Source organism: Mesoplodon mirus (assembly GCF_964341445.2).
Source record: "Mesoplodon mirus genome assembly, chromosome: 3".
Taxonomy (NCBI): Eukaryota; Metazoa; Chordata; class Mammalia; order Artiodactyla; family Ziphiidae; genus Mesoplodon; species Mesoplodon mirus.
In genome coordinates, this window is record NC_138978.1 from 69,478,749 (window position 1) to 69,503,895 (window position 25,147).

The 25,147-nt window shown below is 36.7% G+C and overlaps 1 protein-coding gene across 2 annotated transcripts in view; it reads left to right on the plus strand.

The window, feature by feature from the left end:
* The window catches only part of MSH4 (mutS homolog 4), an 86,016-nt gene extending 65,252 nt beyond the window's left edge, over positions 1–20,764 (plus strand). For both annotated transcript variants that reach the window (XM_082612768.1, XM_082612769.1), the window contains exons 16-20: positions 9,210–9,328; positions 10,610–10,738; positions 14,956–15,130; positions 16,483–16,571; positions 20,367–20,764. In XM_082612768.1, coding sequence (XP_082468894.1) covers positions 9,210–9,328; positions 10,610–10,738; positions 14,956–15,130; positions 16,483–16,571; positions 20,367–20,558 — 704 coding nt within the window. In that variant the 3' untranslated portion in view covers positions 20,559–20,764. The remainder of the gene's footprint in view (positions 1–9,209; positions 9,329–10,609; positions 10,739–14,955; positions 15,131–16,482; positions 16,572–20,366) is intronic.
* Positions 20,765–25,147: the final 4,383 nt, after the last annotated feature.

Here is a 25,147-nt window from a genome sequence, read left to right on the forward strand (position 1 = left end):
GACTGTCTTTTCTACATTGTATATTCTTGCCTCCTTTGTCAAAGATAAGGTGACTATATGTGCATGGGTTTATCTCTGGGCTTTCTGTCCTGTTCCATTGATCTATATTTCTGTTTTTGTGCCAGTACCATACTGTCTTGATTACTATAGCTTTGTAATATGTCTGAAGTCAGGGAGCCTGATTCCTCCAGTTCCATTTTTCTTTCTCAATATTGTTTTGGCTATTCGAGGTCTTTTGTGTTTCCATACAAATTGTCAATTTTTTTGTTCTAGTTCTGTGAAAAATGCCACTGATAATTTGATGGGCATTACTTTGAATCTGTAGCTGCTTTTGGTAATGTAGTCACTTTCACAATATTGATTTTTCCAATCGAAGAACATGGTATATCTTTCCATCTGTTTGTATCATCTTTGATTTCTTTCATCAGTGTCTTGTAGTTTTCTGCATACAGGTTTTTTGCCTCCTTAGGTATGTTTATTCCTAGGTATTTTATGTCTTTGTTGCAATGGTAAATGGGAGTGTTTCCTTGATTTCTCTTTCTGGTTTTTTGTTGTTAATGTATAGGAATGCAAGAGATTTCTGTGCATTCATTTTGTATCCTGTTACTTTACCAAATTCATTGATTAGCTCTAGTAGTTTTCTGGTGGCATCTTTAGGATTTTCTATGTATAGTATCATGTCATCTGTAAACAGTGACAGTTTTACTTCTTCTTATCCTATTTGGATTCATTTCATTTTTTTTTCCCTTCTCTGACTGCTGTGGCTAAAACTTCCAAAAGTATGTTGAATAATAGTGGTGAGAGTGGGCAACCTTGTCTTGTTCCTGATGGTAGAGGAAATGCTTTCCGTTTTTCACCATTGAGAATGATGCTGGCTGTAGGTTTGTCATATATGGCTTTTATTATGTTGAGGTAGCTTCCCTCTATGCCCACTTTCTGGAGAGTTTTTATCCTAAATGGGTGCTGAATGTTGTCAAAAGCTTTTCCTGCATCTATTGAGATTATCATATGGTTTTTATACTTCAGTTTCTTAATATGGTGTATCACATTGATTGATTTGCATATATTGAAGAATCCTTGCATTCCTGGGATAAACCGCACTTGATCATGTTGTTTGATCCTTTTAATGTGCTGTTGGATTCTGTTTGCTAGTATTTTGTTGAGGATTTTTGCATCTATGTTCCTCATTGATATTGGCCTGTAGTTTTCTCTCTTTGTGACATCTTTGTCTGGTTTTGATATCAGGGTGATGGTGGCCTCGTAGAATGAGTTAGGGAGTGTTCCTCCCTCTGCTATATTTTGGGAGAGTTTGAGAAGGATAGGTGTTAGCTCTTCTCTAAATGTTTGATAGAATTCGCCTGTGAAGCCGTCTGATCCTGGACTTTTGTTTGTTGGAAGATTTTTTTTTTTTTTTTTTTTTTTGCAGTACATGGGCCTCCCACTGCCATGGCCTCCCCCTCTGTGGAGCACAGGCTCTGGACGCGCAGGCTCAGCGGCCATGGCTCACGGGCCCAGCCGCTCCATGGCATGTGGGATCTTCCCAGACCAGGGCACGAACCCACGTCCCCTGCATTGGCAGGCGGACTCTCAACCACTGCGCCACCAGGGAAGCCCCATGTTGGAAGATTTTTAATCACAGTTTCTATTTCAGTGCTTGTGATTGGTCTGTTCATGTTTTCTATTTCTTCCTGGTTCAGTCTTGAAAGGTTGTACTTTTGTAAGAATTTGTCCATTTCTTCCAGGTTGTCCCATTTATTGACATATAGTTGCTTGCAGTAGTGTCTCATGATCCTTTGTATTTCTGCAGTTTCAGTTGCTACTTCTCCTTTTTCATTTCTATTTCTGTTGATTTGAGTCTTCTCCCCTTTTTTCCTGATGAGTCTGGCTAATGGTTTAGCAATTTTGTTTATCTCCTCACAGAACCAGCTTTTAGTTTTATTGATCTTTGCTATTGTTTCCTTCATTTCTTTTTCATTTATTACTCATCTGATCTTTATGTTTTCTTTCCTTCTGCTATCTTTGGGGTTTTTTTGTTATTCTTTCTCTGATTGCTTTAGGTGTAAACTTAGGTTGTTTATTTAAGATTTTTCTTGTTTCTTGAGGTAGAATTGTATTGCTGTAAACTTCCCTCTTAGAACCACTTTTGCTTCATCCCATAGGTTTTGGTTCGTTGTGTTTTCATTGTCATTTGTTTCTAGATATTTTTTGATTTCCTCTTTGATTTCTTCAGTGATCTCTTGGTTGTTTAGTAGCATATTGCTTAGCCTCCATATGTTTGGTTTTTTTAAAGTTTTTTTTCCTGTAATTGATATCTAGTCTCATAGCGTTGTGTTCGGAAAAGATACTTAATACGATTTCGATTTTCTTAAATTTACGAAGTCTTGATTTGTGACCCAAGATGTGGTCTATCCTGGATAATGTTCTATGAGCACTTGAGAAGAAAGTGTATTCTGTGGTTTTTGGATGGAATGTCCTATAAATATCAATTAAGTCCATCTTTTTTAATGTGTCATTTAAAGCTTGTGTTTCCTTATCTATTTTCAGTTTGGATGATCTGTCAATTGGTGTAAGTGGGGTGTTAAAGTCAACTACTATTATTGTGTTACTGTTGATTTCCCTGTTTATGGCTGTTAGCATTTGCCTTATGTATTGAGGTGCTCCTATGTTGGGTGGGTAAATATTTACAGTTGTTATATCTCCTTCTTGGATTGATCCTTTGATCATTATGTAGTGTCCTTCTTTGTCTCTTACAGTAGTCTTTATTTTAAAGTCTATTTTTCTGATATGAGAATTGCTACTCCAGCTATCTTTTGTTTTCCATTTGCATGGAATATCTTTTTCCCATCCCCTCATTGTCAGTCTGTATGTGTCCCTAGATCTGAAGTGGCTCTCTTGTAGAGAGCATATATACAGGTCTTGTTTTTGTATCCATTCAGCCAATCTGTATCTTTTGGTTGGACCACTTAACCCATTTACATTTAAGGTAATTATCGATATGTGTGTTCCTATTACCATTTTCTTAATTGTTTTGGCTTTGTTTTTGCCGATCTTTTCCTTCTCTTGTGTTTCCTGCCAAGAGAAGTTCCTTTAGCATTTGTTGTAAAGCTGGTTTGGTGGTGCTGGATTCTCTTATCTTTTGCTTATCTATAAAGGTTTTTTTTTTAAGATTATTTTTTAAATTTATTTATTTTTGGCTGTGTTGGATCTTCATCGTTGCACACAGGCTTTCTCTAGTTATGGTGAGCGGGGGCTACTCTTCATTGTGATGCGCGGCTTCTCATTGTGGTGGCTTCTATTTTTGTGAAGCACAGGCTCTAGGCGCGTGGGCTTCAGTAGTTGTGGCACATGGGTTCAGTAGTTGTGGCTCACGGGCTCTAGAGCACAGCCTCACTAGTTGTAGCACACTGGTTTAATTGCTCCACGACATGTGGGCTCTTTCCAGACCAGGGCTCAAACCCATGTCCCCTGCATTGGCAGGCGGATTCTTAACCACTGCACTACCAGGGAAATCCCTTGTCTGTAAAGGTTTTAATTTCTCCATCGAATCTGAATGAGATCCTTGCTGGGTAGAGAAATCTTGGTTGTAGGTTTTTCCCTTTCATCACTTTAAATATGTCCTGCCACTCCCTTCTGGCTTGCAGAGTTTCTGCTGAAAGATCAGCTGTTAACCTGATGGGGAATCCCTTGTATATTATTTGTTGCTTTTCCCTTGCTGTTTTAATATTTTTTTCTTTATATTTAATTTTTGATAGTTTGATTAATATGTGTCTTGGCGTGTTTCTCTTTGGGTTTATCCTGTATGGGACTCTCTGCACTTCCTGGACTTAATTGACTATTTCCTTTACCATGTTATGGAAATTTTTGACTATAATCTCTTCAGACATTTTCTCAGACCCTTTCTTTTTGTCTTCTTCTGGGACCCCTGTAATTCGAATGTTCCCATGTTTAATGTTGTCCCAGAGGCCTCTGTGCTTGTCCTGAATTCTTCTCATTCTTTTTCTTTATTCTGCTCCCTGGCAATTATTTCCACCATTTTATCTTCTAGCTCACTTATCTGTACTTCTCCCTCAGTTATTCTGCTATTGATTCCTTTGAGAGTATTTTTAATTTCAGTTAATGTGTTGTTCGTCACTGTTTGTTCGCTCTTTAGTTCTTCTGGATCCTTTTTAAATGTTCTTGTATTTTCTCCATTCTGTATCCAAGAGTTTGGATCATCTTTACTATCATTACTCTGAATTCTTTTTCAGGTAGTTTGCATATTTCGGCTTCATTTATTTGGTCTTGTAGGTTTTTACTTTGCTCCTTCATCTGTAGCATACTTTTTTGTCATTTCATTTTTTATTTTTTTGATGGGTTGTGCTGCATTCCTGTCTTACTGGGTTTTTGGCCTGAGGTGTCCAGCACCAGAGTTTGCAGGCAGTTGGATAGAGCTGGGTCTTGGTACTGAGATGAGGACCTCCAGGAGGCCTCACTCCAATTGATATTCCCTGGAGTCTGAGGTTCTCTGTTAGTCCAGTGATTTGGATTCGGAGCTCCCACCACAGGAGCTTGGGCCTGACCTTCAGCCTGGGAACCAAAATTCCGCAAGCTGCGTGGCGCGGAAAAAAAAGAAAGAAAAAAAAGGAGCAGTGCAATATCAAAGAATAATAAACAAAATAAAGTTAGAAAGGTAAAAAATATATTAAGAAAAATAAAAATAGAATTGAAACCACTGCAAGAAGGTAAAATAAAACCACAACAGATAGAAAAAAAAAAAGGAGGGCCATGGGGGGAACAGGCCAAAAGGAGAGAACGATAACAAAGTATAAAGAATAAAAGAAAATTAGAAATATAAAATATTTATTAGGAAAAATAAAAATATAAATGAATCAACAATGAATCAGGGCTTCCCTGGTGGCGCAGTGGTTGAGAGTCCGCCTGCCGATGCAGGGGACACGGGTTCGTGCCCCGATCCCGGAAGATCCCACATGCCGCGGAGCGGCTGGGCCCGCGAGCCATGGCCGCGGAGCCTGTGTGTCCGGAGCCTGTGCTCCGCAACGGGAGAGGCCACAGCAGTGAGAGGCCCGCGTACAGCAAAAAAAAAAAAAAAAAAAAAAAAAAAAAAAAAAAAAAACAATGAATCAGCAAGGTAAAACAGAACCCGAATCTAAAAGGGGGGGAAAAAGTCTTGGCTTTGGGGGTGGAGTTTGGGGGGGTGGAACTTAGGAAGCGGCGGGGTTTAGGGCAGGGCAGCACCTAGGCGGGTTGGGGGGTGACATTTGAGCGTGGGGCGGGGCGTAGGCTGAGGACCCATGCAGCCAGAAAAGGCCTTGGTGGTGGGGCCTAGGTAGGGTGACATTCAAGCGTGGGGTAGAGCCTCAACTTAGGACCTGTGCCAAAGGGGAGAGGCAGCACGTGGAAAGGAGGGCCTCTGGAGTGTGGGGTTCTGGAGTTTGGAGATAAGGCCCTGAGGGAGGGTTTGTGGATGGGGTTTAGGTCCAGCGCACTGGAGGGTGTCTCCGAGTGTAGAGGTAGGGCCCTGGGTGGGGGTGTAGGGGCGGGGCTTGGGCTCTGCATATCAGGAGGGAGCCTCCAAAGGCAGAGGATTAGGCCTGGGAGCCCAACAGGCTCCCCAGTGCCTAAGTGGACAGGGAAAGCACTGGCCATGTTCCCTTCCTCCTCTGCATGCCCCCCACACTGTCTCCCCCAGTGTTTCCCCCAGGGTCTCCCCCATCTCTGCTGGACCCCTAACCGTGGGTGGGTCCCACTGGGTGTAGGAATTTCTCTCCTCCCCCAGCCACCCCTCAGAGGTGCCAGTCTCTGAGGTCCGGCCTTTACTTTTGCTCCCCTCCCTCCCTCCCACTCCCTCAGGACCCGCCAGGCTGGAGGGGGCCTTGGTGGGCAGAGGATCAGGCCTTGGATCTCAGCAGGGTCCCAGGGTCCCAAGTGGGCAGGAGAAACCTGGCCACACTCCTTTTTGATTCTCTGCCCTCCCAATGGTCCCCCAATTTCCCCCTTCAGGTGTGGGATCCCTTCCCCTCCCCCAGCTGCCCCTCAGGAGCACCAGTCCCATCCCACCGCCACTTCTCCTCCCCTTTCACTCCCCACATGCCCCACATCCTACCCAGTCCCTGGGGGTTCCTCCCATCCCCTTAGGTGTCCGTGGTCCCCCAGTGGTGCCTGGTAGGTGCCCTAGTTGTGCGTAGACACGAATTCTGCATCCTCCTAGTCCACCATCTTGACTCCGCCTGTGCCCAGTATTTTAGATCTAGTTGCTTAATTAACCCAAGAACAGTTTGGAGTAGATTTTCTTACCTAAAAGTATAATAGTATCTAATATATATATATATATATACACACCATAAGTTTTACTATTTGGTATTTATTAAGCTCCGTCCAATTTGGATTACATTGTACTGAAAATTTTGTGGGATATAACAAAAGTAGAAATTTCCTTACAATAACTGTTAATGTTGTATCAACTACTGCTAAACTGAATCATATAATTATCTGAGATTCAAAAAGTTTATTGCTAGGAAAAATGAAATAAGTAGGATAAACTGCTGCTTCTAATAACCCATGTAAGATTTTCCCAAAATTATAAGATTGGGCACAGAAACATTTCCCTTAGTTAATTTAGGGGGTACCAATAACTTGGCTACAGCAACTGATATATTACACACATATGTGTATACACACACATGTAAATGGCTGTCACTGGCCCAACATTGTTACGTATTTCTTGTCATAGAGGCATACTCACCGCTTATCTCTGAAAACTGGGTTCCTTGGGGACTATATGAATCAGAGATGAGATGATTGGTCCTAATGCAGGGGTTCTCAACCAGGGATGATTTTGGTTCCCCTCATCCCCTGGAATTTGGCAATGTCTGGAGACATTTTTAATTGTAACAACTGAGGGGAGTATAAAATCCAGAGATGCTGCTAAATATCCTGCAATGCACAGGACAGCCACCTTCTCCATTTCACCCACCCCACCCCAGTCCACACACATACACAAGAAAGATTTATCCAGCCCAAGATGTGGTTGAAAAACCTTGGTCTAGTGTAATGGATTGTAAGAGAAATACAGCAATAGCAATATTGATCATACAGTGCAAATTTACCCTTACTACCGGGAAAGAAAATTAGAGATGAATGAATGAATGAATAAAGAGTAAATATTTTATTGAGTTTATAGTTTAAAAGGCCATCTTAGATAACTTCCCTCCCCTTATAAGAATACTGATTCATATGTTACATGATAATCTTACTTCTGTTTGAATTGTTATAAGGAGTTCTGTCCTTTAAAAAAAACAGGCTATCTAATTGTTCGATAGCTGTAATTGTTAGAACATTCATTATACTGAATTGAAATTTTACTTCCTATAACTTCTACTCATTAGTCCTAATTCTTATCTTCTATGCATTTCAGAATCATCTAGTATCTCCTGAGAATAGCCTCTCAAATATTTGAAGAAAATTACTATTACTCTACTTCTCTTGTCGCTGTCCATCTTCAGCCTCTGAAATACCTAAAACTATATATATGATCTGATTATAAAGGAAACGGTAGGACTTGAAAGGCACTGAAGTTAAGAATATAGGCTTTGGAGCTAGACCTAGCTTGTCTAGTTACTGGCTGTATGATCTTAGGCAAATTATTTAACCTCCTTAGTTTTTCTATCTGTAAATAAAAATTATAATAGTACCTACGCCTAAGAACTGTTGTAAAGATTAAGTGAGATAATATATATAAAATGCTATGGACTTAAGGGAAGGGTATGAGAAAGAAGGAGACTTTCCAGACAGAGGTAAGAGAATGTTCCAAAGCACAGAAGCAAAAAACAGTATGATGTTCCCAAAGAACCACAAGGAATCCAGAGGCTTAGTGGTTCTTTTGCTTTGTAGAACAAAGAATGGCTGTGAGAAGTGGCAGGCTTAAAGCTCGAGAGATGGGCAGGAGTCAGATTGTGAAGGGCCTTAGGTACTGAATGGAGGAGATAGAACTTTATCCAGAAATCTATAGGGAGCTATTGAAATTTAAGCAGGAGAATGGCATAATTGGATTTGAGTTTTAGATAGCTCACTCTGGTTAATGTACGGTTAGAGGAGAGCCAGATTAGAAGCAAAATACCAGCCAGTAGGTTTCTTTGATATGATGATAAGTTGAGAGCCTTTTTGGTGGAGAGAAGAGAAAATATTAACATATACCATATACGCCGTATTCTATACTTGGTACTTTCACATTTATTTTCCCATTTAATCCTTTTGGCAATCCTATGAGAAAGTTGTCTTTAAGATATCTGCTTTCTGAGGTGTGATCATTATAATTGCTACTGTTATTATTATTACTTTTATTTTTATTAGTATTATCCTGACTTTTGCTTTCTCTTCCTGCTAGTCCTTATTATTCAGAGGTAGATCCTATTCTTCACCTTTGCCTTTGTTTTAAATCCTGGACTAATCTGGCTTTGTTTCTTCACCCCCATTATTTCACCATTTTGTCTGTACAGAGTTCTGTATACTTGATACTTTTCCCATTCAACTATTTATATATTTTTATCTTCCTATGGTTTTAGAATGCCATTTGTATCCCATTTTGTATAGAGTTAGGTACATTAATCAGATTGATTTGTTTTCAAAAGATGAGTATTTTAGATTAGTTAGCCTGATAATTTCTCAGACAGAAACAGTCTTGTGGATGAAAATTTACCTTATTAAACAAATTAAGTGTTTTGCATTCATTCTAATTGTGGGGTATTTCTGTACTCTTCTAATAACAGATATTTCCTAATATATCTTTCTATAATGATTTTATCAACTTGAGCTTCATAACCGTTTCCTTCAGATTTTCATATTTTGAGTATTCTTTATCATCTAAATATATTATTTAAATTTTTTATCAAGTTTATAACAAATCTTTCTAATGTACTTGAATATATATTATCTATTTTCAATTTCCAAATAACTTTGTACAATAGGTAGGGTAAGTATTTCCATTTTTTATGTGAGGAAGATGAAGCTGGGAGAATTAAGTGCTGTCCAAGGTTGTACAGTAAATGACAGAGCTGGGGCCACATCTACTAGTTCCATACCCAGTGATCTTTCCACCACATTAATTCTTAGACAGGCTAGTAAATAATCTGAGTTGGTGGAAAGTGCAAAATGTTAGTAGTACTTATGTTTTATAAAAGCATCTCAGTTTACTTTGACCTTATATTTTATAGGATCATATGTTCCAGCAGAATATGCTTCCTTTAGAATTGCTGAACAGATTTTTACAAGAATAAGTACTGATGATGATATTGAAACAAATTCATCAACATTTATGAAGGAAGTGAAAGAGGTACCCAAGCTCAACTTTTCTTCTGTTAAAAACATATTGAATTCTCCTATTAATGGTCAATTATAACATAAGAAAGTATTCTTATACTAAAGCATGCAGATGTGTTTATACTCCTCTACAAGAGCCAGAGGGCAGTCAAAGACAGCTTCCTAATTTCTGTCTTATGTGGAAATGGAAGCAAATGTTTTAATGAAAAATACAGCTTTAAAGAAAAAGCTAGTATTATTGAATGATAAAAATGCACATTCATGTTTTTGTGTGAAATATATAAAAGACTTCAGAAAACAATGACCTATTCAGGAACATTTTGCATAGTATCTATTGTTCCTGGTAGGCTTGATTTTAAAATAAAAGATCACTGTGTTAAAAGGCTTTTAAAAATCATCCTCTTCTGTGCTCTTGTAGAATTTTCACTTCCTCTAACAAAGTACGTATCATCACCTATTTTTGATCTGAGCAAATGTCAATTAAGCTTGAAGGGTTAAAGGAATTCAGTATAGCTCTTGGGCTATCTTTAGTAGATAGGAGTTATTGGATCACTATACAGATAATTTTTTTCTTTAGTTAGCGGGAGAATAAAGTTATTTGCCCACAGTATATGATATTTATATAATTATTTAGTATGTGTTGACTATCTATGGGAGAATATAGCAATAAACTAGGTACTTGAGGTGTATTTTTAAGTGGTCCTAGCTCTCAAGAAGCTTAGTCCTATGGAAAGGTAAAATGGCCATGAAGGTTACTTTTGTGTCATGACATACGTCTTTATTGGGCATGGGTTTAAGTTTCTTTAATTGGGAATCAATGGACTTGGATGCTTTTCCCTAAGTTTTTCTTTTCATTTTTACTGGCTATAGAGATGTTAAAATGAATTTGAGAGATAGTTCCGAGTGTTTTATTACAATTGATTAATCATTTGTAGAGAAGAAAATGACCATCTTTGTGCTTTATTTAAACACTTAATTCATTGGTTTATTCCACTGTATCTGAAATATCAATATTTTAGATAATGTTTATTTACCCTGTTGTCTCATACACATATGCATATGACTATTTATGTACACTCCAAAAATGTATTCTGTTAATACATTTATTCTACTGGAATTACTAGTAATGAGATTTTTAGAAAGAAAAGCAATGTGTTAGTTTCTGCTCAGCAGGATTTCTCTGTAAAAATATATTTCAAATGAACTAATTATGAGACTGGATTTTTCCTCATTTTTTCCTATAATAGTGACAGCTGTTTGGTCACAATGAATAATACTGAAATTATATTTTCAGATAGCATATATTCTACATAATGCTAATGACAAATCACTCATATTAATTGATGAACTTGGCAGAGGTACTAATACAGAAGAAGGTATTGGCATTTGTTACGCTGTTTGTGAATATCTGCTGAGCTTAAAGGTATTCTTCTCTATTTATTTTAAGTACATTAATTTTGAGCCCTTTTTTAAAATTTCTTTTATTGAATGAAAGATTTTAAAATTGTACAGTGCCTTACAATTTTCAAAAGTTTCACCCAGATGATTTCATATAATCCCATAATAACCCTTTTTTTTTCCCCTACCCATATATTACCTCTGCCTCCTTCCCTCTCCCCACTGGTAGCCACTAGTTTGTTCTCTATATTTGTGAGTCTGTTTCTTTTTGTTTTATTCACTTTGTGTTGTCGTTTTAGATTCTACATATAAGTGATACCATACAGTATTTGTCTTTTCTCTGTCTGACTTATTTCACTTCGCATAATGCCCTCCAAGTCCATCCATGTTGCTGCAAATGGCAAAATTTCATTCTTTTCTCAGACATGGAAAACAAACTTAAGGTTACCAAGGAAAAGTAGGGAGGGGTAAACTAGGGATTATACAAAATAGATAAACAACAAGGACCTAGTGTAGCGCGGGGAACTGTATTTAATATTTTGCAATAACCTATAATGGAAAAGAATCTGAAAAATAATATATATATATTCTTTTGCTGTACATCTGAAACATTGTAAATCAACTATACTTCAATTTAAAAATTTTTCATTCTTATTAATGGCTGAGTAATTTTCCACTGTGTGTGTGTTATATATACATGTATGTGTATATATATATGTATATATATATATATTATATATATATATATATATATATATACCACATCTTCTTTATCCATATATCTGTTTTTATAAATTTATTTATTTTATTTCATTTATTTTGTTTTTGGCTGCATTGGGTCTTCGTTGCTGCGCGTGGGCTTTTCTCTGCTTGCAGTGAGCGGAGACTACTCTTGGTTGTGGTGCACGGGCTTCTCATTGCGGTGGCTTCTCTCGTTGGGAGCATGGGCTCTAGGTGCGTGGGCTTCAGAAGTTGTGGCACACATGCTCAGTAGTTGTGGCCCACAGGCTCTAGAGTGCAGGCTCAGTAATTGTGGTGCACGAGCTTAGTTGCTCCACGGCATGTGGAATCTTCCTGGGCCAGGGCTTGAACCCATGTCTCCTGCATTGGCAGGTGGATTCTTAACCACTGCGCCACCAGGGAAGCCCTCCATATACCTGTTGATGGACACTCAGGTTGCTTCCATACCTTGGCTATTGTAAATAATGTGTTGAGTCTTTTTTGATGTATCCTTTATAAATTCATCACAATTGGATTTTACAGGCACCTACAAAATGGCTCATTAAACAATTTTAGTTAATAAAAACATACCATGCTCTGCTACTTAGGCCATATGATCAAGCAGATCAAGCATTTGAAGTATCAGTGACAGAGATGCTATTTGGCCCCTTTGGCAGGCCCTTTGTAGGTGAACTGTAGCACAGCGCATTAGGATCTTGGAGCGAAGCCCAAAGCCCTGCCATCCTCTGTAGATAACTACTGTCCTTTTGAGGAACAGCTCATAGCCTGCTACTGTGCCTTAGTAGAGACACAATGATTAACCACGGACCACCAAGTTATCATGTGACCTGAGCTGCCCATCATGAGCTGGGTGTTATCTGATCCACCAGCCATAACGTTGGGCATGCACAGCAGCACTCCATCATCAAATGGAAGGGGTATATACATGATTGGGCCTGAGAAGTCCCTGAAGGCACAAGTAAGTTACATGAAGGCATGGCCCAAGTACTCATGGTCCCCACTCCTACTAAACTACTTTCTTTCACCTTGTACCTGTGGCCTTATAGAGAGTTGACAGGGGAAGATAAGTCTTAACCTTGCTTACAGATCATTTTGTATGATATTCAGGTGCAACCCAAAAGTGGACAGCTCGGGCTTCCCTGGTGGCGCAGTGGTTGAGAGTCCACCTGCCGATGCAGGGGACACGGGTTTGTGCCCCGGTCTGGGAAGATCCCATATGCCGCGGAGCGGCTGAGCCCGTGAGCCATGGCCGCTGGGCCTGCGCGTCCGGAGACTGTGCTTAGCAATGGGAGAGGCCACAACAGTGAGAGGCCCGCGTATCACAAAAAAAAAAAAGAAAAAAAAAGAAAAAGTGGACAGCTCTAGCACTATAGTCCCTTTATAGTCCCTGAAGGACACTGGTGAAGGAAAATTGTCTGATTGGGCAGAACTTGAAGCATTGTACCTGGTTGTTATTTTGCTTGTGAGGAGAAATGGCCGGTTGTGTGATTATATATCAATTCATGGGCTGTGGCCAATGGTCTGGCTGAGACTTGGAAGGAACATTTTTGGAAAATTGGTGATAAGGATGTTTGGGGAAGAGGGATGTGGATAAATCTCTCTTGAATAAGCAAAAAAATGTAAATATATTTGTGTCCCATATGAATACTTACCAAAGAGTGGCCTCAGGAGAGGCGGATTTTAATAATCAAGTGGATAGGATGACCTGTTCTGTGGATATCAGTCAGCCTCTTTTCTCAGCCACCCCTGCCATCACCCAAGGGGCTCATGAACAAAGTGGCCATGGTAGCATGGATGGAGGTTGGATATGGGCTCAGCAACATAGATTTCCACTCACCATGGCCAACCTGGCCACAGCCATCCCTGAGTGCCCAGTCTGCACTGAGCCTCTGATACAGCACCATTCCACAAGATGATTAGCCAGCTGCCTGGTGGCAGGTTGATTATGTTGGACCACTTCCATCACGAAAAGGGCAGCAACTTGTTCTTACTGGACTAGATACTTACTGTGGATACAGAGTTGCCTTCCCTGCATATGTGGCTTCTGCAAAAACTACCACCCATGAACTTAACAGAATGCTTTATCCACCATCACAGTATTCCCTACAGAATTGCAGCATTGCTTCTGATTAAGGAACTCACTTCATAACAAATGCAGTGCAGCAATGGGCCTGTGTTCATGGAATTCACTTGTCTTATCATGTTCCCCACCATCCTGAAGCAGCTGGCTTGATAGTAAAAATATAATTATTGCTACTTACTTTTAAGGAGCCTAATTTCTAACCTAGTATCTTTAGTGCCTAGCACAATCCTTGCAATATAAAAGTCCTGAATAATTATTTGTTAAATCGAATTAACCTGAAATAGAGTTTCCTGCTCTTGTTTCCTGCTCTTTTATATACAGAGTTACTAGAATAGATTGATTTGATATATAAAATTTGAGGCTGTTATTGTTATTATGAACATGGTCTCTAGCTTCTAAATATTGGAGGTTTACTAGGTTTCTAAATATTTTCCTGTTGCTTTGTAAATTTGGTTTGTTTTATACTACCTTTTGGTTTGTTTAGTAGTTTTTGAGATTTATTGTTTTTCTGTCATATACAAAACCATTCCTCCCTCTGCTACCCCCTTTCCATAGTTGATAGCCATTTGCCAGTCAAATATTTTCTTTTTAATGTCTTAATATTTAAAATTTCCACTAATCACCTATTTAGTTTCTCACTTGTATCTTAAAACATAACAAGTTAGAGTCATATCTCCTTCTGCTTCAGTAATTCTGGGCGGGAAGCCACTGCGCTGGTCAAAAGTCACTTGAACCACCTCCATCAAAATCACCTAAAGTACTTAGGGAAAATGCAGTTTCCTGGGGCCCTGAATTACACTGCTGATTGTGAGAATGTGAGAGGGATAAGCACCAAGAATTTGCATCTTTAACAAGCTCTCCAGGGGATTACTAAGCAGTGTCCTCAACCTTTTTCCCCTTAAGTACCTATCCCAAACACAATGCAAATATAAAAGCAAAAACCTTTGCAATTTCAAATACCTAAGACAATCCATTGATTTCAGTTTCCCAAAACTACTTATATGGAAGGAAGCTAGTTTTAAAGTAAAGGTTTTTAAAAGTTGAGGGAAATGTTATGATTTCATTTGTGGATTACTTCTCTAATAAATGATTACCTCAGTTAATAGCTTTATTTCTGGTAAACTTCATCCTTTCAGTATCTTCAGATTTCTTTTTTTAGGATTTTTGCATTTGTTCTCTTTCCCGTAGCGTAACATACGTGTGTGTGTAATCATAATAAATATTTTTTCTTCATTGAATATAAAATTTCAAAACATTTTAAGATGAATTGACCATGTTAGCCTCAAAGTTCATCAGTTTCATTTCTACATTTCTGCTCAGCTACTTAGAAGGTTAAACTAAAAATTTATGTTTAAATAGTTAAAATAAAATTTTCTAGTTCATTTAAAAATACTGATATTCATTGTTGTATATTCTAGGCATTTACACTGTTCGCTACACATTTCCTGGAACTATGCCATATAGATGTTCTATATCCTAATGTAGAAAACATGCATTTTGAAGTTCAACATGTGAAGAACACCTCAAGAAATAAAGAAGCAATCTTGTATACCTACAAACTTTCTAAGGGACTTACAGAAGAAAAAAATTATGGTATTGCATATAGAAATTATATATATACACTGAAACACTACATATTCTCATAAGACAAACTTTCTTCTCTTTACTTGACTGTCAGTCTAAGCAACTTTCCTTCTCATTCTTTTGAGTGCTTATATGATCTAAGACTGTATTTTCTATGTCAAACTCACATTTTATATAAAGCTTATTTTAAAACATATTAACAGTAACTATGTAGAATTAGAATACATGAAAGTCCCAGAAATATAGTTTCTATCCTTAGAAAAATGTAATTAGTTTATATTTGCAAGTTATATAATGAATTGAAAATTATGTATTTCTTAGACACTCAGTAATAGCATCCTTCTGTTTTCTTCAGATTCAGGGAACTTGATAACTAAATTTTAAGTCTTAAAATGGAATGTATTACCAAATTATGTGTGTTCATAAACTTGGTTAGATATTTTCTATCTAAATCATTTTGTGACGTGTAAAGTGGCCCAGATTGAGGGAATTTTCAGTTGAATTTTACACATAAAGTTCCAAAAATTATTTTAGCTATGAATGTGACATTTGTGAGGGTGAAAATAGCATCTTTGTTTTGCTATTTGAAATGGGAAAATCAAATGGATAACTTAATTTGTATCAGATGTTTAATCTTTATAAGCCTCAGTTTCATCTATTAAATGGTGATATATGTGGATTTGTGAAGATTAAATGAATTATCAAATACAAACTGCCTAGCATAGTGCCTAGCAATTAGTAACTTCTAAATAAATGTTAGTGTTGCTTCTGTTGCCTCTAAAGCAATAAATAAACTATTAGCACATAGAAGAAAGCCTATAAGGCATTTACACATAAAAATCTGGGAACATGAGAATACTAGTTGGTATTTGAATTTGCATGAAGAGTAGTCACCTACCATTATGTCTTCAGAGAAATTCTTCCCTCATTGATCTGCTAGATAGATGAATATTCAGCTTTAGGCTTATATCTGACTACACTTTCTTCTACCCTGAAAAACCCGTTATTTCCTTTGACCTATAAACCAACTGAATTTGTAGTTGGAATTTCAATGTTATTACTACCATTTGATTTTTTTTATCACCTCTTTTCCTTTCCCTATCATGTTTTCTGCTGTCTCAGAGGTATCTTCAGAGGTAATTGATATTCCAATTTGTCTTACATGTCTTAGCAAGTAATTAAATCTCATAATTGGTAAGTTGTCATCCAGAACTTAGGGAAACTTAATTTTGAGAATTAAGTAGTTCATAACTACCTAAGAAAGGAAATTTAAATCTGTGAAGAAAAGATTAATACTGATTAAAACAAACTTAACAAAACCAGCAATAATAATATTGAAGCCCCATTCTTGGTAATTTTAGGATTAAAAGCTGCAGAGGTGTCATCACTCCCAACATCAATTGTCTTGGATGCCAAAGAAATCACAAGTCAAATAACCAGACAAATTTTGGTAAGAAACTCTAGCAATAAGAATTGTTTTTCAAATTCAAGAAAATACTTTTAGTGTACATTTTTATTATGGCCTTGGATCTAAAAATATATAATTAATAATTAAAATATTTAAAACAAAAACCTAATTCCTAAATAAAGAAAATCCTTTTTACTTCTCAAAACTTTTTTGGTTTGATCTATTATAACTTTTCCCAGCATACCTACTAATAAGATAGGAGACAAAAGTTAAACAGTTCAGTTCCTACTTGTTACTACACTGACTTTATGATAAGAAAAGAAATCTCTATAAAGTAAGCATTAAAAATAAAAATCACTATGCATAACATTTTCATGTCTTTTTAAATAGTTTTCAAAGCTCTTCTATCCATTACCATATATAAGCCTCATAACTCTTCATGAAGCAGTTAGGTCTAATAAAAGATAAATAATAAAGGTATTATCTTTATGTGCATTTTTACAGCTGAGGTTCATAGAGCTTAAGTGATTTGCTAGGAAGCAGTAGATCCAACACTGAATTCGCATCTGTTAACTGAAAATTTGGAAATCCTTTTTCATTTTTTTACATCAAGTTGCCTTATATTGTTTTAAGAATCCAGTGTGTTCAGTAAACTAAGCAAGGTGCAGTATGAAATTTTCTTCAGTATTAACAGTTTCCTGTGTCTTTCACTCTTTCTTAACCTGCCTTCAATTTTTCTTTTGCATTCCTCAGTCTTTTGACCTCCTAGACTGCTTTTATGACTTTACTTGCCTAACTACTCCATTGGAATTCCTTCACCAGTAATTTTGGCAGTGCTTCACTTCTAAAGAACCTCTCATTACCTAGTTCTTCAGAATTCCTCTTGCCAAATTCCAATTATGGGCAACCTCTCCAGTAGCCTTCTAGGTTTTGAATTTCCTGATGCTGCTCAAAATATATTCAGGCTAATTTTAGCCACTGCAAATTAGTATATACTAACTTTGGTTGAACATTTTACTGAATAGTTTTTTCTTCTGTCCCATTAATCTATGTGGTTTCTTATAGTAACTCTTCCAAATGTTTCTACTCTTCCTGAGCCCTCAATAACCTTACTCTCTACAAAAAAATTTACCTCCTATACTTTTTGAGAGACTTGAGGTCATCCTGATGAGTCCTTGAACCTTCTCCTCCTTCAGAATTCTATTTCGGAATTTCTGTTTTTCACCTATTTCTCTTCCTTCCTATTTCAGAGGAAGACATTACCTTTCAACCTTTTTAAGGTTAACTTTTCTACCTTCTTTCCATCTTGATTAAGATCAGTTTCTTCACCAGTTTCTTTTCTTCTCTTTGCATCCTTAGTGTTTTTTTTTCCAGTGGCTTTTTTTTTCCCTATGAATATGTTTAGGTTTTTCCCAATAAATCCTTTTTTTTTACCTTCTCAAACTATATTTCTCTTCCTTTTACTGCCAATTTCCCAAGAGTAATCTATACTTGCTTCTTCCATTTTCCACTTGCAAACTGGATCTTGTCATCACTCTACAGAAAGTTTCCTCTTAAATACTAACTATTCATAAAATCGTATGGCCTTTTCTTCACTTCTCATCTTCCCTGTTCCCTATATGGCATTTGGCACTACCCTTCTTTCCCTTTTCATAATTCTTCCCTGTCTTGGCTACTGTGGAATTGTCCTCTCCTGGATGTTCTCATTCTCCTACCTCTTTGATTATCACTTCTTTCCTTTCTTTACTAGTGCTTTATATTATTCCACCTACCAAATAGAAGTATTCCTAAGATTTTACCGTTGTTTCTTTGTTTAAAATTCTATACTCTTGGTGATCTCACCTTTCCTCAGCCTCCACTTTCATTTCTTTTTGACTCTGAATCTATATATTTTTATCCATATTTCTTCTTGAAATCTTAATTTATGTTTTCACTCTTCGGTAGGTTCAAAATTAAATTTATCATCTTTTGAAAAATCTTCTCATCTCTTCACTTTAAGATCTCCCAGTGACCCATCAGAGCTATGAATCCTTCTTCTTAATTACCTCTCATTAGGACTAAGCAGTAGGTTCTCTCTCTTTTCCAACCCATCCTACATACTTCTACCAGATTGTCTTCTATTGCATAGTTCTAATGTTGTTTCCTGCTCGGAAATTTTCAGTTGTGTCTAACCAAATAAAAGTTGAACTCCTTAGCCTAATGTTGAAAGTCTTCTATGATTATTTCTCAAAATGTAATCTGAGGATTACCTACATTAGAATCACCTGGGATACTGGGTACCATCCCAGATTTTCAAGGGTCTCCTGTAGCTCAAGGATTTACATTTTTAACCAGTCTTCAGATGATTTTTAAGCAAACTAAAGTTTGTTAACTACTGCTTTATGATCTCCCTTTGTTTACTACCTCAGTGTTATATAACATTACTCAATTTAACTATAACGTACATTTCTGCCACATTGAATTACTTGTCATTTCATCATTTTGACCTGATTGTGTACCATACTTTCTAATGTGTTTGCTCTCTCTGTTTCTTCCATCTGGAATGCCCTCCCTTCTAGGCTCTTCTATCCATCAAGATTCATTTCAAATACTCCATCCTATTTAAGCTTTTCTTGACACAAGCTGGAAATGAACTTTCTTTCCTCTGAACATTTTATATCCCTCTTATGGGACTTTTCATGATTAATCAGTTGCTTGTAAACATGTCTGTTTCACTGTAAGACTGAGCTTTTTAACTTCCATTATCATGTCAGGATGACATTTTTGTATGCCCCCATAGTCATGAATGCAATTTATAGGGTCTGGAATATAGATAATAATAGATATTCAATAACTGTCATTTAAATAATAAACTGATAGTTGATCAATCAGTGTATCGAATAGATGGATGGATCAATACATGATAATCTTATTCTACCTCACGGAGTCATATTTATTTTTCCTATAGTGAAAGTAGAGAAATGTCTGGAATTCTTGGCTATTGAGGAGTTGAAGGGATTGTATTTCCCTTAGTGAATGGAAACTGAGTCTTTACATAAAGAGTTAAGATTGAAAATGCTTCTTCCTCTATCTAGCTCAGGCAAAGAAATGAATGAAGAATTTTCTAGCTATACTCCCAACCCTGAAGGGAGGTATTCAGGGACTGAATATCTAAAGGTCTTCCAAAGTATTAGAAGATTCCCATTTTAAACATTATTTCTTGGGTATCCTTAAGTATAATTTGTAAGTATAATTAAGACATAATTTCAACTAGCAATTTATGTTGCTTATTTTAAAAATGTAATTTACCCCTCAGGCAGTATTTTCTTTTAAGCTCTAGCAATCCTATATATGAACTGTTTTGAGCGACAAGCAGTTTACTGATGACCCATTCTGTCCACTAGTTTATCTGTTGGGGAATTAAAATAGGAGATACAGAGTAGTACTCTGAGTGACATTTAAAATTATGAATACTGCATAGCAATGAGCAGAGTGCTATTTTCCCATACCTTTTTGATGAGAAAGTGTTTGTAGAACATAACTCTGTGGATTTTCTATTACTCTTTGGTGTTGTGTTGAGATATTTGACCATTTAGCAGATTTTTTTTTCATTGAGAAGTGGCTTTCAAAGATTAAGGATCTGCCATAAAGTAGTAAATACTCATGAGAAATGTTATTCTCCAAAATAATATTTATTTCTTCTGGTACGTGATTTGCTAGTTGGATGGGGCTGATTTATCCAAAGGGATTTGTTAACCATTGAGTTCTTATTTCTATGAAAGGGGATAGAATATTGCCAAAAAAGTAAAAATGATAGTATTCATATTTTAATTTTTATCTATATTTTTTCAATAACAGCAAAGCCAAAGGAGTACCCCTGAGTTGGAAAGACAGAGAGCTGTGTACCATCTAGCTACTAGGCTCGTTCAAACTGCTCGAAACTCTCAATTGGACCCAGACAGTTTACGAACATATTTAAGTAATCTCAAAAGGAAGTATGAAGCAGAGTTTCCCAGGGATGAACAAGTTTCAGGAAACACTGAAGAATAATAACAACTTACATCTTATACTAATGAAATAATGTCTTAATATGAGGAACCTAGAATTCATTTTTCCCAAGAGCAAAAGAAAGTAATATTTGCTAAATTTTGTATTTTAATTGAAAATTACATTATATTAACCTCAGAATTATCATCTATATGTTCTATATAAGAAAATATTTGTTATATAACTTAAAAAATGAGAACTATTTAAAGAACTGCTTATATTAGAAAAAAAGTCTAACGTGACGCTTTTTTCTCATTTATGAAACTTCATGTTTATTTATATTTACAAGTTGTGGTTTAAAATGTTATCATAAATAGTTTAGCTAAAAGAAATCTTTCTTTGCAGGTCTGAAAACTTAAGCGAGGTTTTCTTTTACACTGTTATTCAGAAGGAATATTTCTTTTACATTCTTATTATGACTCAATGATTTCTTAATTAATACCCACAAATTCCAACACTGGATGCCTCTGAATGTCTTAGAATGATACCGAGAATTTTAAAGTATTCTTTTTGGCATTCAGTATAGTTCTAAAGGGTAAAATTCAGCAAATAGATATGTTGTAACGCAGAGAGTGTTTCTGCAAGGAGTAGTTACCAAATAGGCAGGTGTTCCATTTTCTACTCACCAACTTCTTCTCTTTTCCCATTTCCAAATTTTCATTTTTGACCATCTTTTTAGGTGAGTAAACAAGGCAGCAGAAAGGTAATATTGATATGTTTGCCTTAATTGTTGGTTCACAAGGGAGCATTTTATAAAATTGTGTTTCCACAGGCATGTGGCACACACCACCTTTTAGAGTTAACCAAAAGGTTATTCTGGTTTTATAAATGGACAAAAGAAAATGTAAAACCATCAGTTGTTCAGTAACTGCAAAGAGCTGTTGTCTTCTCAAACACCTTATTTCTATAGTTCCATCTCAGTAGAAGACTTATTCACATAATCTCAGCCCAAAGGCCTAAGATAGGGAAATTACTCTTGGAAACTTAAGTATCTGGAACTCAGGGTATACATTCAGTAAGCTGCAAGATTCATAGTTATTTGTATTACTGTGAATTACTATTACAAAAAATTGTTCACAGACTGATTAGGGCCCTATTTGTTGTTAATATATACGTATTTTATTTTATAAAATGTAATACTAATATTTTTGACTTTATTCAGCGTTCTAAGTACACATTAGTTGCCAGATATATTGAAAAAGTTATAATTTGAATGACATAATTTTTTGAAAAATAATTGTAAATTAGTGTTAATAATTAGGTATATACTAAATGTCTTATTAGACTACTTCTATTTCCTATTCTCATGTTTTAGAAATAGAGCACCACAGTATTTGAATTTGACCATTAGTCACATTTAAATTCACAGCCTTTGAAATGAATTATATTTTATACAGTCATTCCTAAAAGCAGTTAGATAATTTAGGTTTGTGGCAAATTTCTAGAAGGTACTGAGGAGGAAAAGGGAATGGCGCATTGTTTGGGAGGGCAGGGAAGAAAAGGGAGGAAGCAATAACAGGGAGAAGGGGAGCAGGCTGCAGAAGAAAAACAGGCAAGCAGAGACAGGTACGAAGTATTAAATATGCTGAATATCATTTACTCAAATGTATTAACTTCCCTTTGCATTTAACCCCAATATTAAATTCCACCAGACTTTTAAGAAATTCTTCATCATCATTCTGCAGCTTTTGATGCAAAAACTGCAGCCAACAGATTAATCCCTTTTATTTTAGATTTGGAATACTGAAATAAAAATGGGTTTCTATCTTCTTAAAATTAAATACTTTTTCTTCAGTCATTTTGTGTGTTGCCGAAACATATGAAAAAGCAAATCAAATGCAGATATAATTATAAAGTCATGGTACTATAGGATGGAGGTGAATGCTAGGAAGACAATCCATCCTTTAATTTTCAGGTCTATTTGCTCTACTCTTCAGTACCTCTTCGCCTTTGCCTTTCTCTAAAATTATAGATCATTATCTTATAATTCAGTCTTTTAAGATAAATGTCCATAATGTTTTAGCAAACTCCTTGAATTTCCACCTCAAAGCCATTCTTTTAGTCTGTTCCACCTTTCTCCTCACATAAAGTAATCTTCAAGTCTAGGAGTACGGTATATGGGAATAGAAGAAAAGGGCAGCTTATCCTCATGCCTAGGAAGTAATACATTTGTTTATTTTTAAATTTACAGAACTGTAAAATTAAATCTTTTTTGATCTACAATTTTATGAATTTTGGCACATTTATGGATTTGTGGTACTACCACACTCAAGATGCAGAACAGTTCTGTCACCACCAGATGATTCCCTTAGCACTTTCCCTTTGTAGCCAAATTCTTCCCTGACTCCTAACTTTAACCCAGCAATCACTGAGTATGGTTAAGCATTCCTTCCCTATAGTTTTGTTTTTGCCAGTCATATAGCACGTAACCTTTTGAGACTGGCTTCTTTTACTGAGCATAATGTACTTTAGAATCTATCCATTTGGTTGTGCCTTTTAATTGCTGCCTGGTATTCCACTGTTTGTATGTACCACAGTTTATCCATTCACTCACTGAAGGACATTTAGGTTTCTAGTTTTTGGTGATTATGAATAAAGCTGTGTAAACATTTGTGTACAGATTTTTGTGTGAGTGTTAAGTTTTAATTTATCTAGGTTAAATAGGAGTGGAATGACCCTGTCATATTGTAAGTGTATATTTAACTTCATGAGAAGCCTGCAGACTCTTTTCCAGAGGGCTTATACCATTTTGCATTCCTGTCAGCCATGTATGAGAGGTCCAGTTGTCCCACATGTTCTTTAGTACTTGGTGTATTGTCAGTTTTTAAATTTTTTTAGCCATTCTAATAGATATGTGGTGAGTATGCATTTAAAATATTTTAAAGCTATTCTGATCATTCTTTAGCAAGCAGCGATTTTTAAAAATCTTTCTTTTTCCTAAATTATTATTATTATTTTTTTTTTTTCTTTTTGCGGTATGCGGGCCTCTCACTGTTGTGGCCTCTCCCGTTGCGGAGCACAGGCTCCGGACGCGCAGGCCCAGCGGCCATGGCTCACGGGCCCAGCCGCTCCACGGCACATGGGATCCTCCCAGACCGGAGCACGAACCCGTATCCCCTGCATCGGCAGGCGGACTCTCAACCACTGCGCCACCAGGGAGGCCCCTAAATTATTTTTTAGCTGCTTTTTAGTTTAACCTCTCTGGTAGCACATTTTTAAATCTTTCCCTTCAAGCAAAAGTTTCAGTGTTTGGTAAAAAACTACCAAAAATATAATTCAATAATATTTATTATGGAACAGACTACGTACTAGGTGCTAGGCGCACAAAAGATGTCTGACCTTGAGGTAGGCTTTTCAGGTGTAGTTAAGAAAAAAACGCATGTAGTAGGGTTGGAACACCATGTGTTAAGTACGATAATAGAGGAACATAAGAAGGGTAGTAGCACAAAAAATGTTTACAGTTCTTTGTGGGTCAAGGGAGTTTAAAAGGTAGTAAAATATGTCAAGTGTTCAGGAAGGGAAGAGCACTTTAGATAAGGATCAGCATATGTAAAAGCAAAGAGATGTGAAACAGTAAGCAGCTTGGTTTAGCTGAGGGATAGAGTGCGTATGAGAGTGGCAAAAAGATGAAGTAAGGGCTTTATATCAGTTTCTCCTTTAGATGACTGAAGAGTTTTAAGGTCTGTTGCTGGAGAGTGGAAGAGGGTGGTGGTGGTGGTAGTAGAGGAATAACATGATAAGATTTCCATTTTAGAAGGATCATCTGGGTGGTAGCATAAATGGTTTTGGGATGTGTGGTTGAAACCAAGGAGATGAGATAGTTTAAGAAACTCAGTAGTTCAGAAGAGAATTGATGATTAAGGGTAGAAACAGAATGGAACAGGGGTGTGTGTGTGTGTGTGTGTGTAAAGGAGGAGAATGGAGAGGATGGAGTGGCTGGTGGAGGAGAGAAGACATTGATTTGAAAGATATTAAGGAGATTTAGTGCTGATTAACCAGATTTAGCGATTCATGACTTATCCGATTTTTTAGTGAGGGGAAGGTGTTATGGATTGAATTGTGTCCCCTTGAAAAAGATTTGTTAAGTCCTAACCCCCTGTACTTCAATATGTGACCTTATTTGGAAATAGGATCATTTCAAATGTATTGATAATTAATTAGTTAAGATGAGGTCATACTGGAATAAGGTGGGCCCCTGATCCAATATGACTGGTGTCCTTATTAGAAGATTGCCATGTAAAGACACAGAGACTCAGGGAGAATGCCATGTGAAGGTAGAGGATTGAAGTGATACATCTACAAGGCAAGGAATACCAAAGATTGCTGGAAAACCACCAGAAATTAGGAAGGATTCCCCTACAGTTTTCAGAGGGTTTGTGGTTGTGCTAACACCTCAATTTTAGACTTCTGGGCTCCAGAACTGTGAGACAATAAATTACTGTTGTTTTAGCCAACTAATTTTTGTACTGTGTTATGACAGCCCTAGCAAATTAATACAGAAGGGAAGAGTTAAATATGATTCTAGGTGGTGATGCCATCAACCATGTTGAGAAATATGGAAATAATAAGAATTCCAGTAGAAGGAAGTTTCA